Here is a 16,844-nt window from a genome sequence, read left to right on the forward strand (position 1 = left end):
AGTCACCGCCCCTGGAGGTGTTAAAAAACACGACGCAGGTATGGCACTCTGCAATGTGGTTCTGACCTGAAAAATGAACTCAGGCAGAGTTCTGAAGTGGGAATCTTTCATTGCAGTGCTGGGTGCAGGCAGTGACCTGCAAAATGAACCCCAAAACTCAGGCAGAGATCTGGAGTAGGTATATTTTACTGCAGCTCTGGGTGCTGGCAGTGACCTGCAAAATGAACCCCAAAACTCAGGCAGAGATCTGGAGTAGGTATCTTTAATTGCAGCTCTGGGTGCAGGCAGTGACCTGCAAACTGAACCCCAAAACTCAGGCAGAGATCTGGAGTAGGTATCTTTAATTGCAGTGCTGGGTGCAGGCAGTGACCTGCAAAATGAACCCCAAAACTCAGGCAGAGATCTGGAGTAGGTATCTTTTATTGCAGCACTGGGTGCAGGCAGTGACCTGCAAAATGAACCCCAGAACTCAGGCAGAGATCTGGAGTAGGTATCTTTAATTGCAGCTCTGGGTGCAGGCAGTGACCTGCAAAATGAACCCCAAAACTCAGGCAGAGATCGGGAGTAGGTATCTTTTATTGCAGCACTGGGTGCAGGCAGTGACCTGCAAAATGAACCCCAGAACTCAGGCAGAGATCTGGACTAGGTGTATTTTACTGCAGCTCTGGGTGCTGGCAGTGACCTGCAAAATGAACCCCAAAACTCAGGCAGAGTTCTGAAGTAGGTATCTTCTATTGCAGCACTGGGTGCTGGCAGTGACCTGCAAAATGAACTCCAAAACTCAGGCAGAGATCTGGAGTAGGTATCTTCCATTGCAGCGCTGGGTGCTGGCAGCGACCTGCAAAATGAACCCCAGAACTCAGGCAGAGATCGGGAGTAGGTATCTTTTATTGCAGCACTGGGTGCAGGCAGTGACCTGCAAAATGAACCCCAGAACTCAGGCAGAGATCTGGAGTAGGTATCTTTTATTGCAGCACTGGGTGCAGGCAGTGACCTGCAAAATGAACCCCAGAACTCAGGCAGAGATCTGGAGTAGGTATCTTTTATTGCAGCACTGGGTGCAGGCAGTGACCTGCAAAATGAACCCCAAAACTCAGGCAGAGATCTGGAGTAGGTATCTTCTATTGCAGCGCTGGGTGCAGGCAGGATCACTCCATCAATCCTGTGCCCCCGATGCTGGCAGAGGCCAGGGTTTGTGTTACAAGAGCAGGCATATTCATAACAAGAGGTGGAGTTATAATGATTTCTTGGAGTTCAGTAGCATCGGTTATTTTCCCACTCTCGGTGGTCTCAAATGGTTGTGTGGGATGAAGGCCAGCAGTCTTCCTCACGGGGTGTTTCCATCTTTGATCAGTGGGTGCCTCTTACTTGCTGGAGTCAGGGTACCTCTGCTCCTCCTTCATCTGCTTTCTTTAGCCTGGGCCTTTACAAGATTACCTATCACAGACCTCCAACTAGTAGCGGCAGACACTAGGCAAGTGGCTGCTGGTTAGGTTTGCAGATTATCAACTGGCTACTGTGAACACTGCTGCAAAGTTTGGGGGTTTATGGTTTGCCACAGGCGTCCTCCAAAATGCGCAGCTGGTCTGCAAGGCTCTTTACCAGCATTCCTTCGTTTCTGTTTTATCGGGTGCGAGGTTGGCAGCTGGACAAGCAGCTCTTAGACACCTCTTCGGTCCAAAGCCGTTTCCCCGCCCGGGCAGAATCCAGCGGAGCAGAACGGGAGCGAACCGAGGCGACCCCGCCACGGCCCCAACCTGCTCGCCGCACCGGGCAGAATCCAGCGGAGCAGAACGGGAGCGAACCGAGGCGACCCCGCCACGGCCCCAACCTGCTCGCCGCACCGGGCAGAATCCATAGGAGCAGAACGGGAGCGAACCGAGGCGACCCCGCCACGGCCCCACCTGCTCGCCGCACCGGGCAGAATCCAGCGGAGCAGAACGGGAGCGAACCGAGGCGACCCCGCCACGGCCCCGCCTGCTCGCCGCACCGGGCAGAATCCAGCGGAGCAGAACGGGAGCGAACCGAGGCGACCCCGCCACGGCCCCGCCTGCTCGCCGCACCGGGCAGAATCCATAGGAGCAGAACGGGAGCGAACCGAGGCGACCCCGCCACGGCCCCGCCTGCTCGCCGCACCTGCTGCCCGTACCCGCCCGAGGGCAGCGGCGGGGCGGGGTGAGGGCGCCCCCTGCTGCCGGCCGTCGGTGCCGTCACGCATGCGAGGTGGAGGAGAGGGGCCCGAGGGCGGTCGGGGCCCGTTGGCCTTGGCTGGGGGCGTCTCGCTCGCTCTCTTCGCTTCCTTCCCGCCTCTCAGGGGCTTGCCGAGGGGCGGCGGCGCGGCATGGAACGGTACCCCTGGCAGGGTGTTTGCCGGGAGGCAACGGCACCGCTGAAGAAGCGCCGCTTGTCCCCTCTGCCGGAGGCCCTCGGTAGCCGGGCCGGCAGCTCCCAGCCATGCCGCCGGCAGCTCTTCAGGAACGCAGGCCCCCGCAGCGGCGCGGAGCCCGGCCGTAAGGGCTTCTCCTCTCCTCCCGTGGGGCTTCGGGCAGGGCCCGGGGGCCGAGTCGCGGCAGCGCAGAGGCGGCCGAGGCAGAGCAGGGGGGGCCGAGATGAAGGCGGGTGGGAGGGGAGGGGAGGGGAGGGGAGAGGAGAGGAGGGCGCTGCGCTGTGCCGTTGCCGTGCCCGTGTTGTCACGGTGCTTTGCAGGATGCCGGCAGGTTGAATCACCCTCCCGGGGTGATTCTTCTCAATAATAATCTGCTAAGTCGCTCAGACGTCGCTTTGAGCTTCTCAGCCTCTGCGTCTGGCCTAGCGTGTCCTGTGTGGTTGGCGAGTTGTTACCTGTCTGCCGTACAGCCTGAAGAAAGGCAGCTGATCTGGGAACAGGAGTGTTTCCTCTAGTTTAGCTGCCAGTTTGGAATTGAAAGGGGCAAATGACGTCTCACATCTATCTAATCATTTCCTTTAGGAATGATAAGACAAAAGCCTTGGCTCACCTTGGAAAGGATGCTTTAAAAGTTACTTAAAGGTGTTCCTCAAAAGGAACAGCCTCATCCTTGAATTTAGCTGATCCTAAGAGATAGTGACCTTAAATAAGGCGGTCTGAGGGGAAGGGATGAGATTTGAGGCTGACATTTACTGTCATTGTGGCCTTTGGGTTTATGTACAGTGAGGACCAGTTCATGCAGAAACTCTTATGATACCCCTAATAAACTCCGTTTAAAACTGATGTAGATTTAAACTACTTTGAGCCCAGGTAGAATAAGGTAATGTCTGAAGTGGTTTTCTTGTGTTTGGGGTTTTTTTAATCAACAGGTTTAGAAAACATCTAAAGTATCTTTGCCGTTGGAATGGGCTGCCCAGGGAGGTGGTGGAGTCACTGTCCCTGGAGCTGCTCAAAAAAAGACTTAGTGCCATGGTCTAGTTGACTGGACAGGGCTGGGTGATAGGTTGGACTGGATGATCTTGGAGGTCTTGTTCAACCTGGTTGATTCTATGATCTCTTGAAGTCTGCTAATTCTTTTGTCTTGATACACAGCTGGAAAAAAAAAACAACTTGGGTAAAAACAAAGCAAATTCAGGCTTTATAGTGTTCATGATAATAGGATCCAAAATGATGGAGATGGAAGAGGGAGAGCAACTAAAGGTATTCAGTTACAAATAATTGCTTACATTCTGATAGAACATCACTGAACTAAATATATATTCTTTTCTAGGCCTGAAGAGAAAGCCCAATGTGAACACTCTAGTGAAAATTAAGGAAAATAGTGAAATCACCCAAGTGATACAGACATACAGCCAAAGGTCTGTTAGAACACACTCACATACATCATTGTTAAAACCTAACGTTGCTTTGGCTGCTTGAGATGTCTCTTAGTGTGCAGTCTGAATCCTCAGTGAGCTGGTGCTTGTCAGACTGTTTGTTGGCACCTCATAAAAACATTTTGTAGTTCTTGTTGCTTTCCTCCAGAGTGGTGTAGTTGTATGTACTGAGCTTAGCTCTGTTCTTCAACTGCAGCAATCAAGTGAATGTCCAAGGAGAAACAGATCTGGAAATAAAAGAAGATAAAATAGAAGAAAGCACTGTACAGATACAGGTGAGAGTGTTGTCTTGCTCTTATCTGCTAGTTTGTGGAGCATAAGTGAAAGAAATGTGACATGTCACGTTCTTTTTTCAGTCAGGTAGTCTTTGCATCAGTTGTGTGCACATTTTTCAGGCTGAACTTGGCCCTGTATTTTGGTGATACGAGGGGAGTTAACTTTGGTGTTGGAACCCTGGAGCAGGCTGCTCAGAGAGGTTGTGGAGTCTCTGGAGAGCTTCCAAACCTCCCTGACCATTGTGATCCAAGCTGCTGTGTGTGTCCCCGCTTTAGCAGAGGGGTTGGACTGGATGATATCCAGAGTTCCCTTCCAACCCCTGCCATGCTTGGATGCTGTGAAAATGTCTAGGATTCTGAAAGCGAGCAGCATTAATTTGGCCTTTAAAATAAAGACATAAATAAGTGTCAGGGAAATGGATTACTCCACAGTGATCTCATGCATAACTTCAGCTGATGTCAGTATGCTGGAGGTCTCACCCAGCAAAGGATTGGCATTCGTTAGGGATTGCAGAACTGCAAGTCATGTTTGTTAACAATGTATGAAAAGCCTTAGCACAAATTACACTGTGAATAGCCAATTTAAGTGGGGAAGTACCAGACAGTAAGTTTCTGGAGTATCTATCAGTGTAGGAATACATTTAATGGCATTTGTTTGTCTACATCCAGCTTTCTGAGATTGTTTGTATCGGTTCTTTAATTTTAGGAATCCCTGTTAATCAACTTTGAAAGTAAAAAAAGCTTGAAAAGTACTGATGTGACTTCAAGTGAGTAGTCTGACAATCCATCATAGTATTACATACATTTTTATACCCCTGGAAAACTAGATGTAAAACAAGTTCTGTAATTTGAATTCTATTTCCAGGAAAGTATTGATGTGCTCTTCTTGTAGTGGTTGTGACTATGTGAAGGAATAGGAAGGTAGGTAGGAAGATGTGATGGTAAAAAGGAAAGGAAAGGTATGGCTGGACTTCTGCCACCTATTCCAGCATGGGACTTGGTTCATGTGGATGGATTGTAGACAGCATGAAGAGGGACCTACCAGATCTGAGAGTGTTGAGCCTGATGAAAACCACATGACTTTGGTTTTATCATGGACAAGTAGTTGTTGAAATGAGTTCTTCAGTTTACTCAAACCTGCATTTTTAAAAGCTTTTGGCTATGTACTTTTTTCTTCTGAAAATGAACCTGCCTCAGAATTACCTTATTAGAGGTTGAAATCTTCAGCTTGAGCCTTGGGCATGGATACTGTCTCCTGTCAGCTTGTGGGAGTGGGAATTTGGCTTCAGGATGCCCTTTGTTTATCAGTTTAATTGCATTATGAATCAGCATCAGATACTGACTAGACAATATTGAGCACTTCACAGGAATGAAACTTGGATAAGAACTCCTGATGGTTTGTACAAGATGACACTTTGGGTTTGTGGTAGACACCTTTTTTTTGTCTCTTTATCTAGGTACAGGAATGACTCTTCCCACAGGTGTTTCCACCTTTCTCCTAGAGTGTTTAGATACAGACTCAACTGAAGAGTATAACACAGGTCCTAGTACCAGCCTGAGAAGTTTGCCATCCCCTGAAATGTTCAGAGATGATGGTTCAGGTGACTACTGGTTTTCTTAAGCTTTATTTGATGTAGAAGTGGGAGGAGTATCTGCAATAGAAAGGCTGTTGGCTCCTCTTAGTGTGTCTCACTAGGTCAGGTCTTTGCTTTTAACATGGGATCTAGTCCACTGTGAATCAGATCCTGGTGCAATTTGAATCATACTGGGAACTTAAAATATTCACTGCTGACAGGAGCTGGTTTTGGGGATGACCAACAAATCTGCTTTGAGTCAGAATTCCTCCCAAACGTTTCTGCAGCTGGTTGAGCCAAGACAATACTGTCTTGCAGATGTGGTTTCTCTCAGTTCAGTTACAAATGTAGTGACTCAATGAATTTCAGTGCAAGAAGCTTACACTTAATTTCTGTGTCCAGAAAGAAGTAATTTTGACCTTGTGGACTTTGGCAAGTACAAGAACTCCACTCTCCTGGACTCCAGCAAAGCGGTGGCCATAGATAAGTTCCCCCATATCTCAAATCTTTCAGCAATATTAGGTAACTTTTGTTTTTTTCTACAGTAGTTCAGAATATGTACATAAAATCCACTGCACCTGTGTAAGATGCAGAATAATCATTTCATTTAAGGCATGTCTATATGATGGGGAACAGCTCCCTGTGTTTGCTTCTGATATTTGGTTTATGACTTGGTGTGCACTAAAATACTGTCTGGTCTGTGGAGCTTTTATGTTTTATGTTTTCTAGAACCTACAGTGGAGGAATTTCCAGACCAATACATCAGAAGGTAATCTGCAAAGCAGGCTTTTTACAACAAACTGTTCAGGGTTTTCTTTCTCTTTTGAATTGTAGTTAAAAGAAAGGCTGATGAGAATAAGTCTCTGATGCTTCAGACACTCCTGTTGAGTTTCAGCTGCCTGTGTCCTCACTAATAGTAGAAATCTAATCTTACTGGCTTCAGCCTTTGTAAATCTGAGAAACTGAAGGATTTTTTTCCTAGCAAGAATATAATTTCTGTTAACCCTTGTACTGCTGCCTCCAGCCTTCTCTGCAGACATTTTCAGTCATAGCTCACTCATACCAATCTTACACTTTGCTTCTGCATTTCTTATGAACCTGATTTTCCCCTCTATCCTCTTTAAATATGTTCTGTCCTAGTGTGCTTCAGAGCTGAAGACTTGAGGGAATGTCTTCTGTGGGTCTTAAATTACAAATACCTTTAGAATAATCTGCATGATTTGATGATAAACTGTCAAATAACTCAAGTGTGAAGTCCCTCAGTAACAGTATGTTTTAAATTAAGTTTAACCTCATTTTCACTCCATCTCTCTTTCCCTATGATTTCTTCAAACATTGATTGTTAACATTTATTCAGAATGGTTGTTCACTTTTTTTCCTCTTCTAGAAAGAAACTTTCACATTGCAATTATACTTCATCATTAAGTGTTTCAACTATTGTGGCAGGTAAAACATGACCTGAAGCAGTTGTGCTGGCTGTGAGGCATCAGAATATTCTATCCAGGCTTAAAGGATGGCAGAATATCAAAGCCAAGCTTCCACTGGGTCATATGTCCCCCCTGGCACAGGCTAAGCTCAGTTGGGTCTTGAAGGAAGAGTGTGACCTGAAAAATAATCCCCTTAAATAAGACTTGATTCTAATGAATGTGTTAGGGGAAGAATTTAAAAAAATGAGCATTTCTTGTTAAACTTATCCAGGAACAGAACTGTTCATATCATACTCCTTATCTGAACTTATTTCCTATCACCTATTAACAGTTCCTCATGTAACTACAGTTCTGAACTGATGCAATTCTGGCTATGGCCCAGATACTGCATAATTCCACACACACCCCCTCCCCACTTACCACTTTGCTTAATTTGGGCTGTAATAGCAGCTGAAGTTGACACTGGCAAAGGCTGCTATGATTATGCAGTTCCTCTGCTCCTGCAGTATGTGTGTCTAGCAGTAAATAGCCAAGAAAACTTTAAGATTAATAAGCAGCCTCATTTCCTCAAGGAAGGGGAGAGAAGTAAAGCAGCTGTGTTGGTAGGGAGAGGGAAACTAGGGAGGAGTTGTGTTTACCTGGGTAACTTTGGAATGGGCCTTCTTTGCAAAGCAGCCTGTAAGGCATGGGTTGGAGACTGCTGTGGTTCTTTGTCTTGAAGTTAATTAATTTGTTGGAAATTTATCACAGGGAAAAAAGTCTGTAAAATTACAGCTGCAAGAGAGAGAACTCCAAACCTAAAAACTGGTATGCGCCGTTCCTCACCGTTAGGACCGGAAAGAAAGGTGAAAGATCCTTAAGAAATGAGCCAGTTTGTAACACCGATGGCTTATCCCTTCCTTCTGTAGGTGGAAGACTTCAGCTGGAAGTGTAGCACTTCCCATCAGAGGGGTCTCTGCAGAGAGTGAAGCTGTAGCTTGCCTCTCCCTCTGGCTAGCAGCGTTAGTCAGGGGTGTCCCCGAAGCTCAGTGTTTCTCACACTGGCTGTGTCAGTGCTGCTGAGTCAGTTGTATAGAGCTGCAGTGTGACAGTGGGAATCTGTAAGGGCTCACCAGGCTGTAGAGATTCACTTCATGACAACAGATTGTTTTCACCCTTTAGCCTGACAATCAAAGTGCTAAACTTAAAAGGCAGATATCTAAGGTAAAAGGAAAACAATCTAATACCTCAGAAGAAGGACCATCATCACTCCAACTGTGTGGTGCCCCAGGAAACACTTCAGCCAGAGCGGTGGGGTTGGCAGCAGAAGCACTGCCACATGAACGGAGAGGTTCTGTAAGGGTAAGTGGTCCTCTTGTGCTGATTAGCAAAGGAATGAACTGGAAGTGGGTTTTGAGTCGTGAAGGAAGTGACAGTGGACACTCAAGAGCCCAGCAGCCAACTGTCATCTGGGCTGTGGGCAGCAGGGGCAAGGAGGGGATTCTGCCCCTCTGCTCTGCTGAGACCCCACCTGCAGTGCTGGGACCAGCTCTGGAGTCCTCAGCACAGCACTCTGTTGGAGCAGGGCCAGAGGAGGCCACAGCAATGCTGAAAGGGCTGGAAGGGCTCTGCTTTGAGGCCAGGCTAAGAGAGTTGGGCTTGCTCAACCTGGAGAAGAGAAGCTCCAGAGAGACGTTCTGGTGACCTTTCACTGCTTCAAGGGGCTGATGGGAAAGATGGGGACAGACATCTTAGAAGTTCTATTGTTACAGGACAAGGGGTAATGGTGTAGAATAAAAGGAGGAGATTTAGACTGGAGAGAAAGAAGAAATGTTTTCTGATGTGGGTGGTGAGACCCTGACCCAGGTAGCTCACAGAGGTGGTAGATGCCCCATCCCTGGAACCATTGTAGGTTAGGTTTTCTAGGACTCAGAGCAAACTGCTCTAGTTGCAGATGTCCCTGATGACTGCAGGGGAGTTGGACCAGATGACCTGTAGAAGCATTGAAAGCTTTAGGTTGGAAGGGACCTTTAGTCTATGAATTAAACTTGAGAAGTGGTAGGGAGTGCTTTATCCTCTAGTTGTGAAGGGCATCTGAAACGTCTTGTGTTCTGTGCTGCAGTATAAGGTTTCTTTGTTTTAGTTTTGGTAAGACCAAAAATAATTGAATGTCAGGAAATCAGTACTTAAACTCCCAGTAATTGTTATAAAAAGCATTGTGTACTGAGCAAGTGCTGCAAGGCTAAGAATAAACAGCAAAGAGTTTGAAACTGATAGTGAATTCTTCTCTGGTTTTGTTTAGCAAACCAGTTCCACCATGCTGGTCATGGAGGAAAAGAAAGCTCTCCAAAAATCTTGGTTGTGCTCAGCCTGCAGAGCTAAAAGTGTCTGTCCTGAGACTTAACTTAATCATTAAAAACAAACAAATCATTCTTCATGGCTCAGTCCAATTCTGGCTGTGCTAACACAACAGTACAAACTGCACACTAAAGTACATGTAAAATTCTGTTACTTGGGCAGCTAAACACCAAAAATCTGTGGGTATCTGGTTTGTGTTTTTACAGCATCTGCAAGGACATCTTTACAACATCACCTACTTGTCCTAGCTGCATTGTTCCTCTGATGCAAACCAACCTGCTGTTTAAATGCTAGTTTGAATTTTTTTTGTCAGTAAAAGTAATTCTGCCACTTCTCTCTGCAGTAGAAGTGACATCTCTGTGGCTTTCGTGCCACACCTCCCAAATAAATCAGCAAACTTAAAGTTCTTAGAAAAGGGAAGATTTTAAAATAGGAAAAGAGAAGCTGTTAAATTAGGAAGACTGCTTCATCTTGCAGCAGGTTACTTGGCAGGAAAACATACTGGTGTTCATGGATTCTGGATTAATAAATAGAGCATCAGGGTCTTGCTGGAAGGTTAAATCAGGAGTAACTGGAGTCCGAAGTCAGGACCTTTGTCAGGTTTTTTTTGGCAGCAGAACATCTTTGCATGCAGCAGTCTGTTAGTTAATAAGGCTGCTATTCCTGTGTGGATAGTGTTCTGATGGAGCTGTATCTTAGCTTGTCACCAAGGGACAACCTATTCCTGAATAACACTGGTATTGCTTCTTCAGGAGAGGTTGTTCCTGCACGTCTGAGCTCAGAAAAAGGAATTACTCCTCAAAGGCTAGAAGAAAGGAATAGTTTTAAGGCTCTAATTTTATAGCACTCTTTCATTTTGACATGCTGATTTGTAATGTACTATATATATTTAAGCTTCACAGTATCACAGCTGAAGCTTTCTGTCACCCTTTGAAGCTTTGATGCTTTCTGTCACCCTTTCCAGTAGCATATTAAGTGTCCACAAGTAGTTCTAAATGTTTTCTAATGACATCCTTGGAAATCTGCATATCATCTCCCAATTTCCCTAGAAGAAACCTAGCAGAGTATTTATTCTGTGCCAAGAGTCATGTCAATGAAATGTCATTTATCTTTACAGCCTCAGTGTGGCAGAGGAGAACTCTGCTCTATTGTCAGAATGTCACCACCCCAGAAGCTTTCCAGGCTTCACCAAATTCCAGCTGACACCAAAGCATTCAGCTTTCCCAAAAGGCTGCCTGAAGGTAATGGGTTCACTCTGCAGATCTGACTGCTCTTTCGAATGTTTAAAGGTTTGGGATGGGCTGTTTAAAGTGTGAATATTTGGGAAACTAACAAATCTAGAGAGGAAAAGACAACGAAAACTTCAAATTTCTGACTTAGCAGTGTTCTCCTGCAATAGTAGTGCACTAGCAGGCTGCACAGACTCCAAGGATCTTTAACGGGAATTAACACCATCTAACCATGTCCTAGGCTACAGTACTAAGGCGCCAAAAGACATTACTGGGTAACTGGGAATATTTGCACCTTTTCAAGTTCCTCCTAAACACAGTATTGAGCTTCACTGGTATGGAGACTCCCTGGAAAAGATGCCAGCTTGTCGAGTAATTTAATATCCTCTGCCTTATTTCTAGGGTGAATACACCTGAGTTCAGCTGCCAGCATTGCTGTGTTTTATGTCTTGCTCTGCTCTGCTAAACTGAGCTCTTTAGTGTCTAGGGTTTTTTTTTTCACCCCTGACAGTAATTCACACAAGCCCAGCATGGTGGGGTTGGAAGTGACCTCTGGAGATCCGATCCCCCTGCTAAAGCAAGGTCACCCACAGTGGCTTGCCTGCCCAGAATCAGAGTGTCCATGTGGGTTTGGAAACTTCCCAGAGATGAGACTCCGCAACCTCCTGGATTGCAGCTTGTGCCCATTATCCTTTGTTCTGTCACTGGACGCGACTGACACCTCATCCCCTTGCCCTCCAGCCTTTAGCTCTTGCTGAGCATTGATCAGATGCCCTTTCAGGCTGCTCTTCTCCAGGCTAAACAGCCCCAGGGCTCTCAGCCTTTCCTTCTCACAGAGATGCTCCAGGCCCCTCAGCATCGTGGTGGCCTTTGCAGAACTCTGTCCAGTAGTTCCCTGTCTGTCTTGAACTGAAGAGCTCAGAACTGGACCCAGTACTGCAGATGTGGCCTCACTAGGGCAGAGTAGAGGGGAAGGAGAACTTCCCTCAGTCTTGTGGTCACGCTCATTGACCAGCTGAAGGAGTGGAGCGTGCTTACACATGACCAGTTTCTTTGTCAACGTTTCTGTTTTCTCCTGAGCCCTTAGGGAAGCTCCTTTCTTCGCTTCCTAGATTTTTGCTAGACAAAAATGAGAACTGTGTACAAGTTAGCTCTATTCAGAGGCAAAATCCCTTCTTCTTTCACATCTCTCTTGAAGTTCCTCAGTGTGCCACCGGATGGCAGATGTCTGCTGAGGTTTAAAGTTAACGTTTCACGGTGTCTGCAAGGCTTCTGCAGGTTGTCTTTGTCATTTGTGCTGGTGTAATGTAATGCAGATATAGTGCATAAGTATAAGTGTTCAAAATTCCTGGCTGCACACAAATTTTCAGTGGAATTGCAGTCTCTTGGCTCCAAATGCTCTCCTGCTTTATTACACTGAGTTAAATGCTGCATGTAGAGTGCAGGGGAGTGCTTTTGTGTGTGTGTATTCATTAATGATTAATTAATTAATGGAGATCAAAGAACAGGGATATTATGTCATGCGCTCAAGAGAACTGTAGTGATATAGGACAGAGGTTGTGGTAGGAAAATGGATCTTAGAAATTCATAGATTCATACAATAGTTTGGGTTGGAAGAAACACTCAAAATCATCCAGTTCTAGTGCCTCTGCCATGGATAGGGACACCTCACACTAGACCAGGTTTCTCATAGGCCTTATCCAGCCTGGCCTTGAACATCTCCAGGGAAGGAGCATCCACAGCCTCCCTGCGCAACTTGCTCCAATGTCATCGCTGGAATGATGAAAATTACAGTAGTTGGCAAGTGCTGTCACAACAGAAGTTTGGGTTGATTACTGCTTTTCTAGAGGACTGGGAATCAGGAATTAAGCTCTGTAAAGATGGTGGTGATGTTTGTATCTTTTTGCCTTCTGGATGTTCTAGTCTCTACTGAAGGAATCATTCAGCCGATGATGCTTTGCATTAGGAATGTACACACACTCAACACTATTGTTCTCTGCTCCTTGGCAATTGACCTGGAGGATTCACATCCCTCCAAATAAATGGTGTAGATATCTAATGAACATCTTAACAGCTTGTCACACCAAGAAGCTTTCACTTACACTTGAGACTGTGCCCCTACTGATAGTATTTAATATCTCCTTTTTTCTCTCCCCCCAGATAACATTACGAGTACTGAAAACTGGATCTACTGTAAGCCCAGATGAAATTTCTGGCTTTCAGCAGGAGTCAAAAGAAGAAATTACTGTCTTGCTGCTGTGGCAGGGAGGTGAAACAGATCTACCAACCAGTAATTAATGGTTTTGTGGGTTTTTGGCACATACACTGTTTGAATTTTAGTCTAATGGTTGTAAATATTCAATCTTATTAAATTGTTTTGTGGCAGCAACTAAATCTCACCCTGGCCATTGTTCTGTGAGTGCTCCATAAAGATGGTTCTTCAGTAGGCAGGAAGTTAACAGTTTTTAAAATGATACCATGAATTTCCAAACCCCCTGAAATTTGAGTTTTTCTCAGTATTATCAGCCAGAATATTTATCTCCTGGCAAATGGTTCTGGATTTCCAAAAAGAGTGTGTCACGAAGACACAAATTCCACCACTTCAATTAGTTTAACTACACTTGGAAATACTTTTGGAAGATCAGACCTTGAGCCTCTTCCCCGTTGCTCAGGGGTAGAAGAAAGTGCAAATAAACGCTGCTAGATTAGTCTGTGAAGAAGTGTTGTATAAACACACTGTATAGCTCAAGGTGAAAAATTACACCAGTAAGTTATTTCTTCCTTTAAGCGTGAGTAGAACAAACTCTGCCAACAGCTCCTTGGAGTCCTCTTGGGTGTGTTTCTAATTATCAATATCCCTGTTCTTACAAACTCCAAGCCACTGGTGATTATGCAAGAATCCAGAGCACTTAGGAGATGGAGGTGAGCTCCTTTGTGTAGGTCTGTCTGTAGTAAGTTGTGATTATGGTGGTTGCTCAAGGTAGTGGTGGTCTAGAATAAAGGAGGTGTTTATCATAAGGATGTTTGAGGAGTCCTAGGAGAAAAGCACTCACTTGGAAACATTCTGTAGTTTCTCTACAAGAAACAAACCAGTACTACCAAACTAATTGGAGAGTCCAAGAGAAGAAGATACACACTGTGTAACTGTGGAGTTGGCTGTGGCAGCCTGAATATTGCAGAGTTTTGCTTTTCTTGCTGGTTATACAGGACAGAAATATCATGAGCCACAATCTCTCGTCCTTCCCTTCAGTTATGAAAGCTCTGCTCCTTACTTTCATCTTTTGTCTGACTCTTGGAGAAAGTGTAATTAATTACTAGGCTAGCTGTCTGCCCCAGGGAAGGAAATGGTATTCATTTGGAGGCCACAACAATATCTACTCTTGTTCTGCTTGTCTCAAAGGAAAGGCTTTTTCCTCGTGATTTGGGTTTGAACCCAAGAATGACTACATGAGATTTCATTCAGAGTGGGAACTGGCTCTTCCATCTCAGTGCCTAAAGGTTATGGGTCACAGCCAGTTCCTGGGTGCTGCAGAAGGGCCTGTTTGTGCAGTGATTCAGGAGAGAAATCTGGTCAGTGTCAGCAGGGCTGCTCTGTCACATCCCAGACACGATGACGAAGTCTTAATGGCGCGAGTGGCGTCGCTCGCAGCGAGTCGGTTGGGTGAGAGCTGCGATAATGCTTTATCGCCAGGGCTTGCGCCTGCAGTGAACGTATTGTACATGCATCTGAAAGAGGTTCTTCCTTAACATTGCCCAGTTATTTTGGTTATCTGAAGTGTGCTGCTAGGAGACTGTGACCTAAAGTGCTCGGAGGTGGTGGAAGATGTTTTGCTGCTTGTTCGGAGTGCTCTAGGAGCGTCAGAGGGAAAGACCTTGCATGCTGCTGGTTCTGGTGTGGTTCGTAACCTCGAAACACCAAGAAGAGAGGGTGGGGGCCCAAGGCGACACATACTGAACGGACACAGAAGTTGAAATGCAGGTTGTGTAGGTACAAAAATCTGCCTGTGGGGAGGTTTTTAGAAGAAAATGGGTGATTAAATCTGTATTTATCCTCTTCTCTCTTACTGTCCACCCTCTGCTCCCTCAGTTAAGCCTGGTTAAGTCAATCAGGCATACCAGACTCGCTTGCTATTAATTTAGATTTGGAACAGGTTAATATTTACTTTTAAAGGGACTCTATCAGCTGGAATCCCAGCTCAATTGACATTAGCTAAGTTTTTGTTGTTGTGAAACTTGTGAAACTACTGAAAGCCGAGTTGTATATCCTGTCCAAAGCTCTTCATTGTTTTGTAGTGTCCCCTAAGGAATTTTTGTGTTTAAGGCTGTATTTACATGCCCACCTTAAAGCTTTCATATGGTGAAGATTGCTCACCTGTACATCTGTGGGAGGCAGATACATCTTCCACACAGAACAAGGGGAAAAAGATGCATCTAAATACTAATTCTGGGAGATGAACACCAAAGCTCTACCTAAAGCTGAGTGCGAGGAATCATCATATAGATCTCTCACCCATGCACTAAATTGTGCCTTTAAAAATTAATCTGCTTAATTTAATCTTACATCATATACTGCCTTAGTTTAATTCCCTTTTCTAGGGAAAGCAGATGTGAGTCAGTGTTCTTAGCTCTTAATTACACTCTCTAGTAGGGTTGCATCTGAGCAGTGAGACGTTAGAGACTTAGCTGTGCCCTGTGTCCCCCTTCCATTTAAACATTTAATAAAGAGTTTTGCCAAGGTCCACAGATCATTTCGGTTTTGTAAAACCCATCGCGCTTTCCCCCTCCTCCCCTTATGTTCTGCATTCACCAGCTGGGTATTACATATTAACACTATTTTGGTGTGAATGTAGCTTCCTCTAAAGCGAATTCCGTGCAGGTCTTCAACTGAGCCCCTCTGAGCTCTGCTGTTACTGTAGCGGGGCAAACATTTCGTGCACCTGGGAGGACAGCGGGGCAGCAGCTGGAGTTTCTAGGTAAAAGAGGAACGGTTCTCCTTGATGCAGCCCTGCACAGAAAGCCCCTACAGTACCGGCTACAGCATAAGGACGGGTTTGATGCCTGCGCTTCTCTTTCGCTTTCCCGCCGCTCCTGTTTTCCGCAGAAGGAAAAACAAAGCACCGCTGTGGTACCGCTGCCCAGCCGCCGTTCCCCGCAGAGCCGCGGCGGCCGGAGAGCCGCGCTGCGGGGCGCACAGACGCTTTCCCTCGCAGCACTGCCGAGGCGAGCGGGGCTGGAGCGTAAGCGCGTCCCGGTGCGCAGCCACGGGGAGCCGCAGAGCTCCGGCTCGAGCTCCCCCAGCGTGAGGCCGCCGCCAGTCCGCGGCGCTCGGCCCGCCCCGCCCCGCCGTCCCTCCTTCCTTCCCTCCCCGCTGGCAGCGCCGGGTGACTAATGTCTGTCATATGACTGTGACACCGAATGGAGTCGGGCGGGCGGAACTAGCCGCGGCGAGGGGACGGCGCTGCGCGGAGCCCAGCGCCTCGGCGGCGGGGGCCAGTGGCGGCTCCCCAAGATGCCGCCCACCCTCTTCCAGAAGCTCTTCAACAAGAAGCATGGGCTCATCTCCCCGGCCAGGGACCCCCGGGACGACTGTGTCTTCAGGTAACCGGGACGGGGCCGCCCTCCACCTCCTCCCCTCAGCCCAACTTGTGCGCCGAGTTCTCCCTCGCCTGCCCAGCCCCGGAGAAGAGCGGCCGTAGCCCCTTTTCTCCTCAGCAGCCGCCTGAGCTGCTTGCCGCGGCTTCCCAGCTCCCCTCAGCCGCGCACGTATCGCTGGCCCCGGGCTCCGACACCGGCCGCGGGAGCTCCGAGGTGCCCCAGCTCGGGCCCCTCAGGCGGGCGCTGGGTGGGAGCCCCCCGGGGCCGCCACGTCGGGGCTGCCGCGCTGCCTCCTCTCGGGGGTCGCCTCGCCTCGGGGCTAGTTCGGGCTGCCACCCCTCGGGAGCTCAACCCCGTGACGGCTTGGCGCTGCTTTCCTGTCGGTTTCACCCGATCGCGATCAGCGGCGGCCTCCCTCTCTCCCTGCCTCCCTCCCCGGGTCGGGTGTGGGGCCCCAGCCCCTCACGGTTCCCTCCGGGGATGCTGCGGGCCGGGGAGGGGGGGACGAGACGCCACTGCGATTGGGGCGGGCAGGAGGCTGGCGGTCTCCGGGGAGCCACCTCAGGAACGTGGAGGAAAGAGGGA

The 16,844-nt window shown here is 47.4% G+C and overlaps 2 protein-coding genes across 4 annotated transcripts in view; both read left to right on the forward strand.

Moving 5' to 3' along the window:
• The first annotated feature begins 2,064 nt into the window (after window positions 1-2,064).
• MEIKIN (meiotic kinetochore factor) lies at window positions 2,065-13,058 on the forward strand. Its single transcript, XM_064161532.1, has 12 exons — window positions 2,065-2,510; window positions 3,717-3,804; window positions 4,019-4,097; window positions 4,804-4,864; window positions 5,555-5,698; window positions 6,074-6,193; window positions 6,401-6,440; window positions 7,059-7,117; window positions 7,849-7,943; window positions 8,260-8,439; window positions 10,553-10,676; window positions 12,825-13,058. The coding sequence occupies exons 1-12, from the start codon at window positions 2,342-2,344 to the stop codon at window positions 12,869-12,871; spliced, it is 1,206 nt and encodes a 401-aa protein (XP_064017602.1). The 5' UTR covers window positions 2,065-2,341; the 3' UTR covers window positions 12,872-13,058.
• Window positions 13,059-15,882: 2,824 nt separating this feature from the next.
• FNIP1 (folliculin interacting protein 1) overlaps window positions 15,883-16,844 on the forward strand; it is a 90,231-nt gene continuing 89,269 nt past the window's right edge. For 2 of the 3 annotated variants that reach the window (XM_064161541.1, XM_064161544.1), the window contains exon 1: window positions 15,883-16,262. In XM_064161541.1, coding sequence (XP_064017611.1) covers window positions 16,174-16,262 — 89 coding nt within the window. In that variant the 5' untranslated portion in view covers window positions 15,883-16,173. The remainder of the gene's footprint in view (window positions 16,263-16,844) is intronic. The other variant, XM_064161543.1, reaches the window with a different exon arrangement.

This window comes from Pogoniulus pusillus, chromosome 22 (genome assembly GCF_015220805.1).
Source record: "Pogoniulus pusillus isolate bPogPus1 chromosome 22, bPogPus1.pri, whole genome shotgun sequence".
Lineage (NCBI taxonomy): Eukaryota > Metazoa > Chordata > Aves > Piciformes > Lybiidae > Pogoniulus > Pogoniulus pusillus.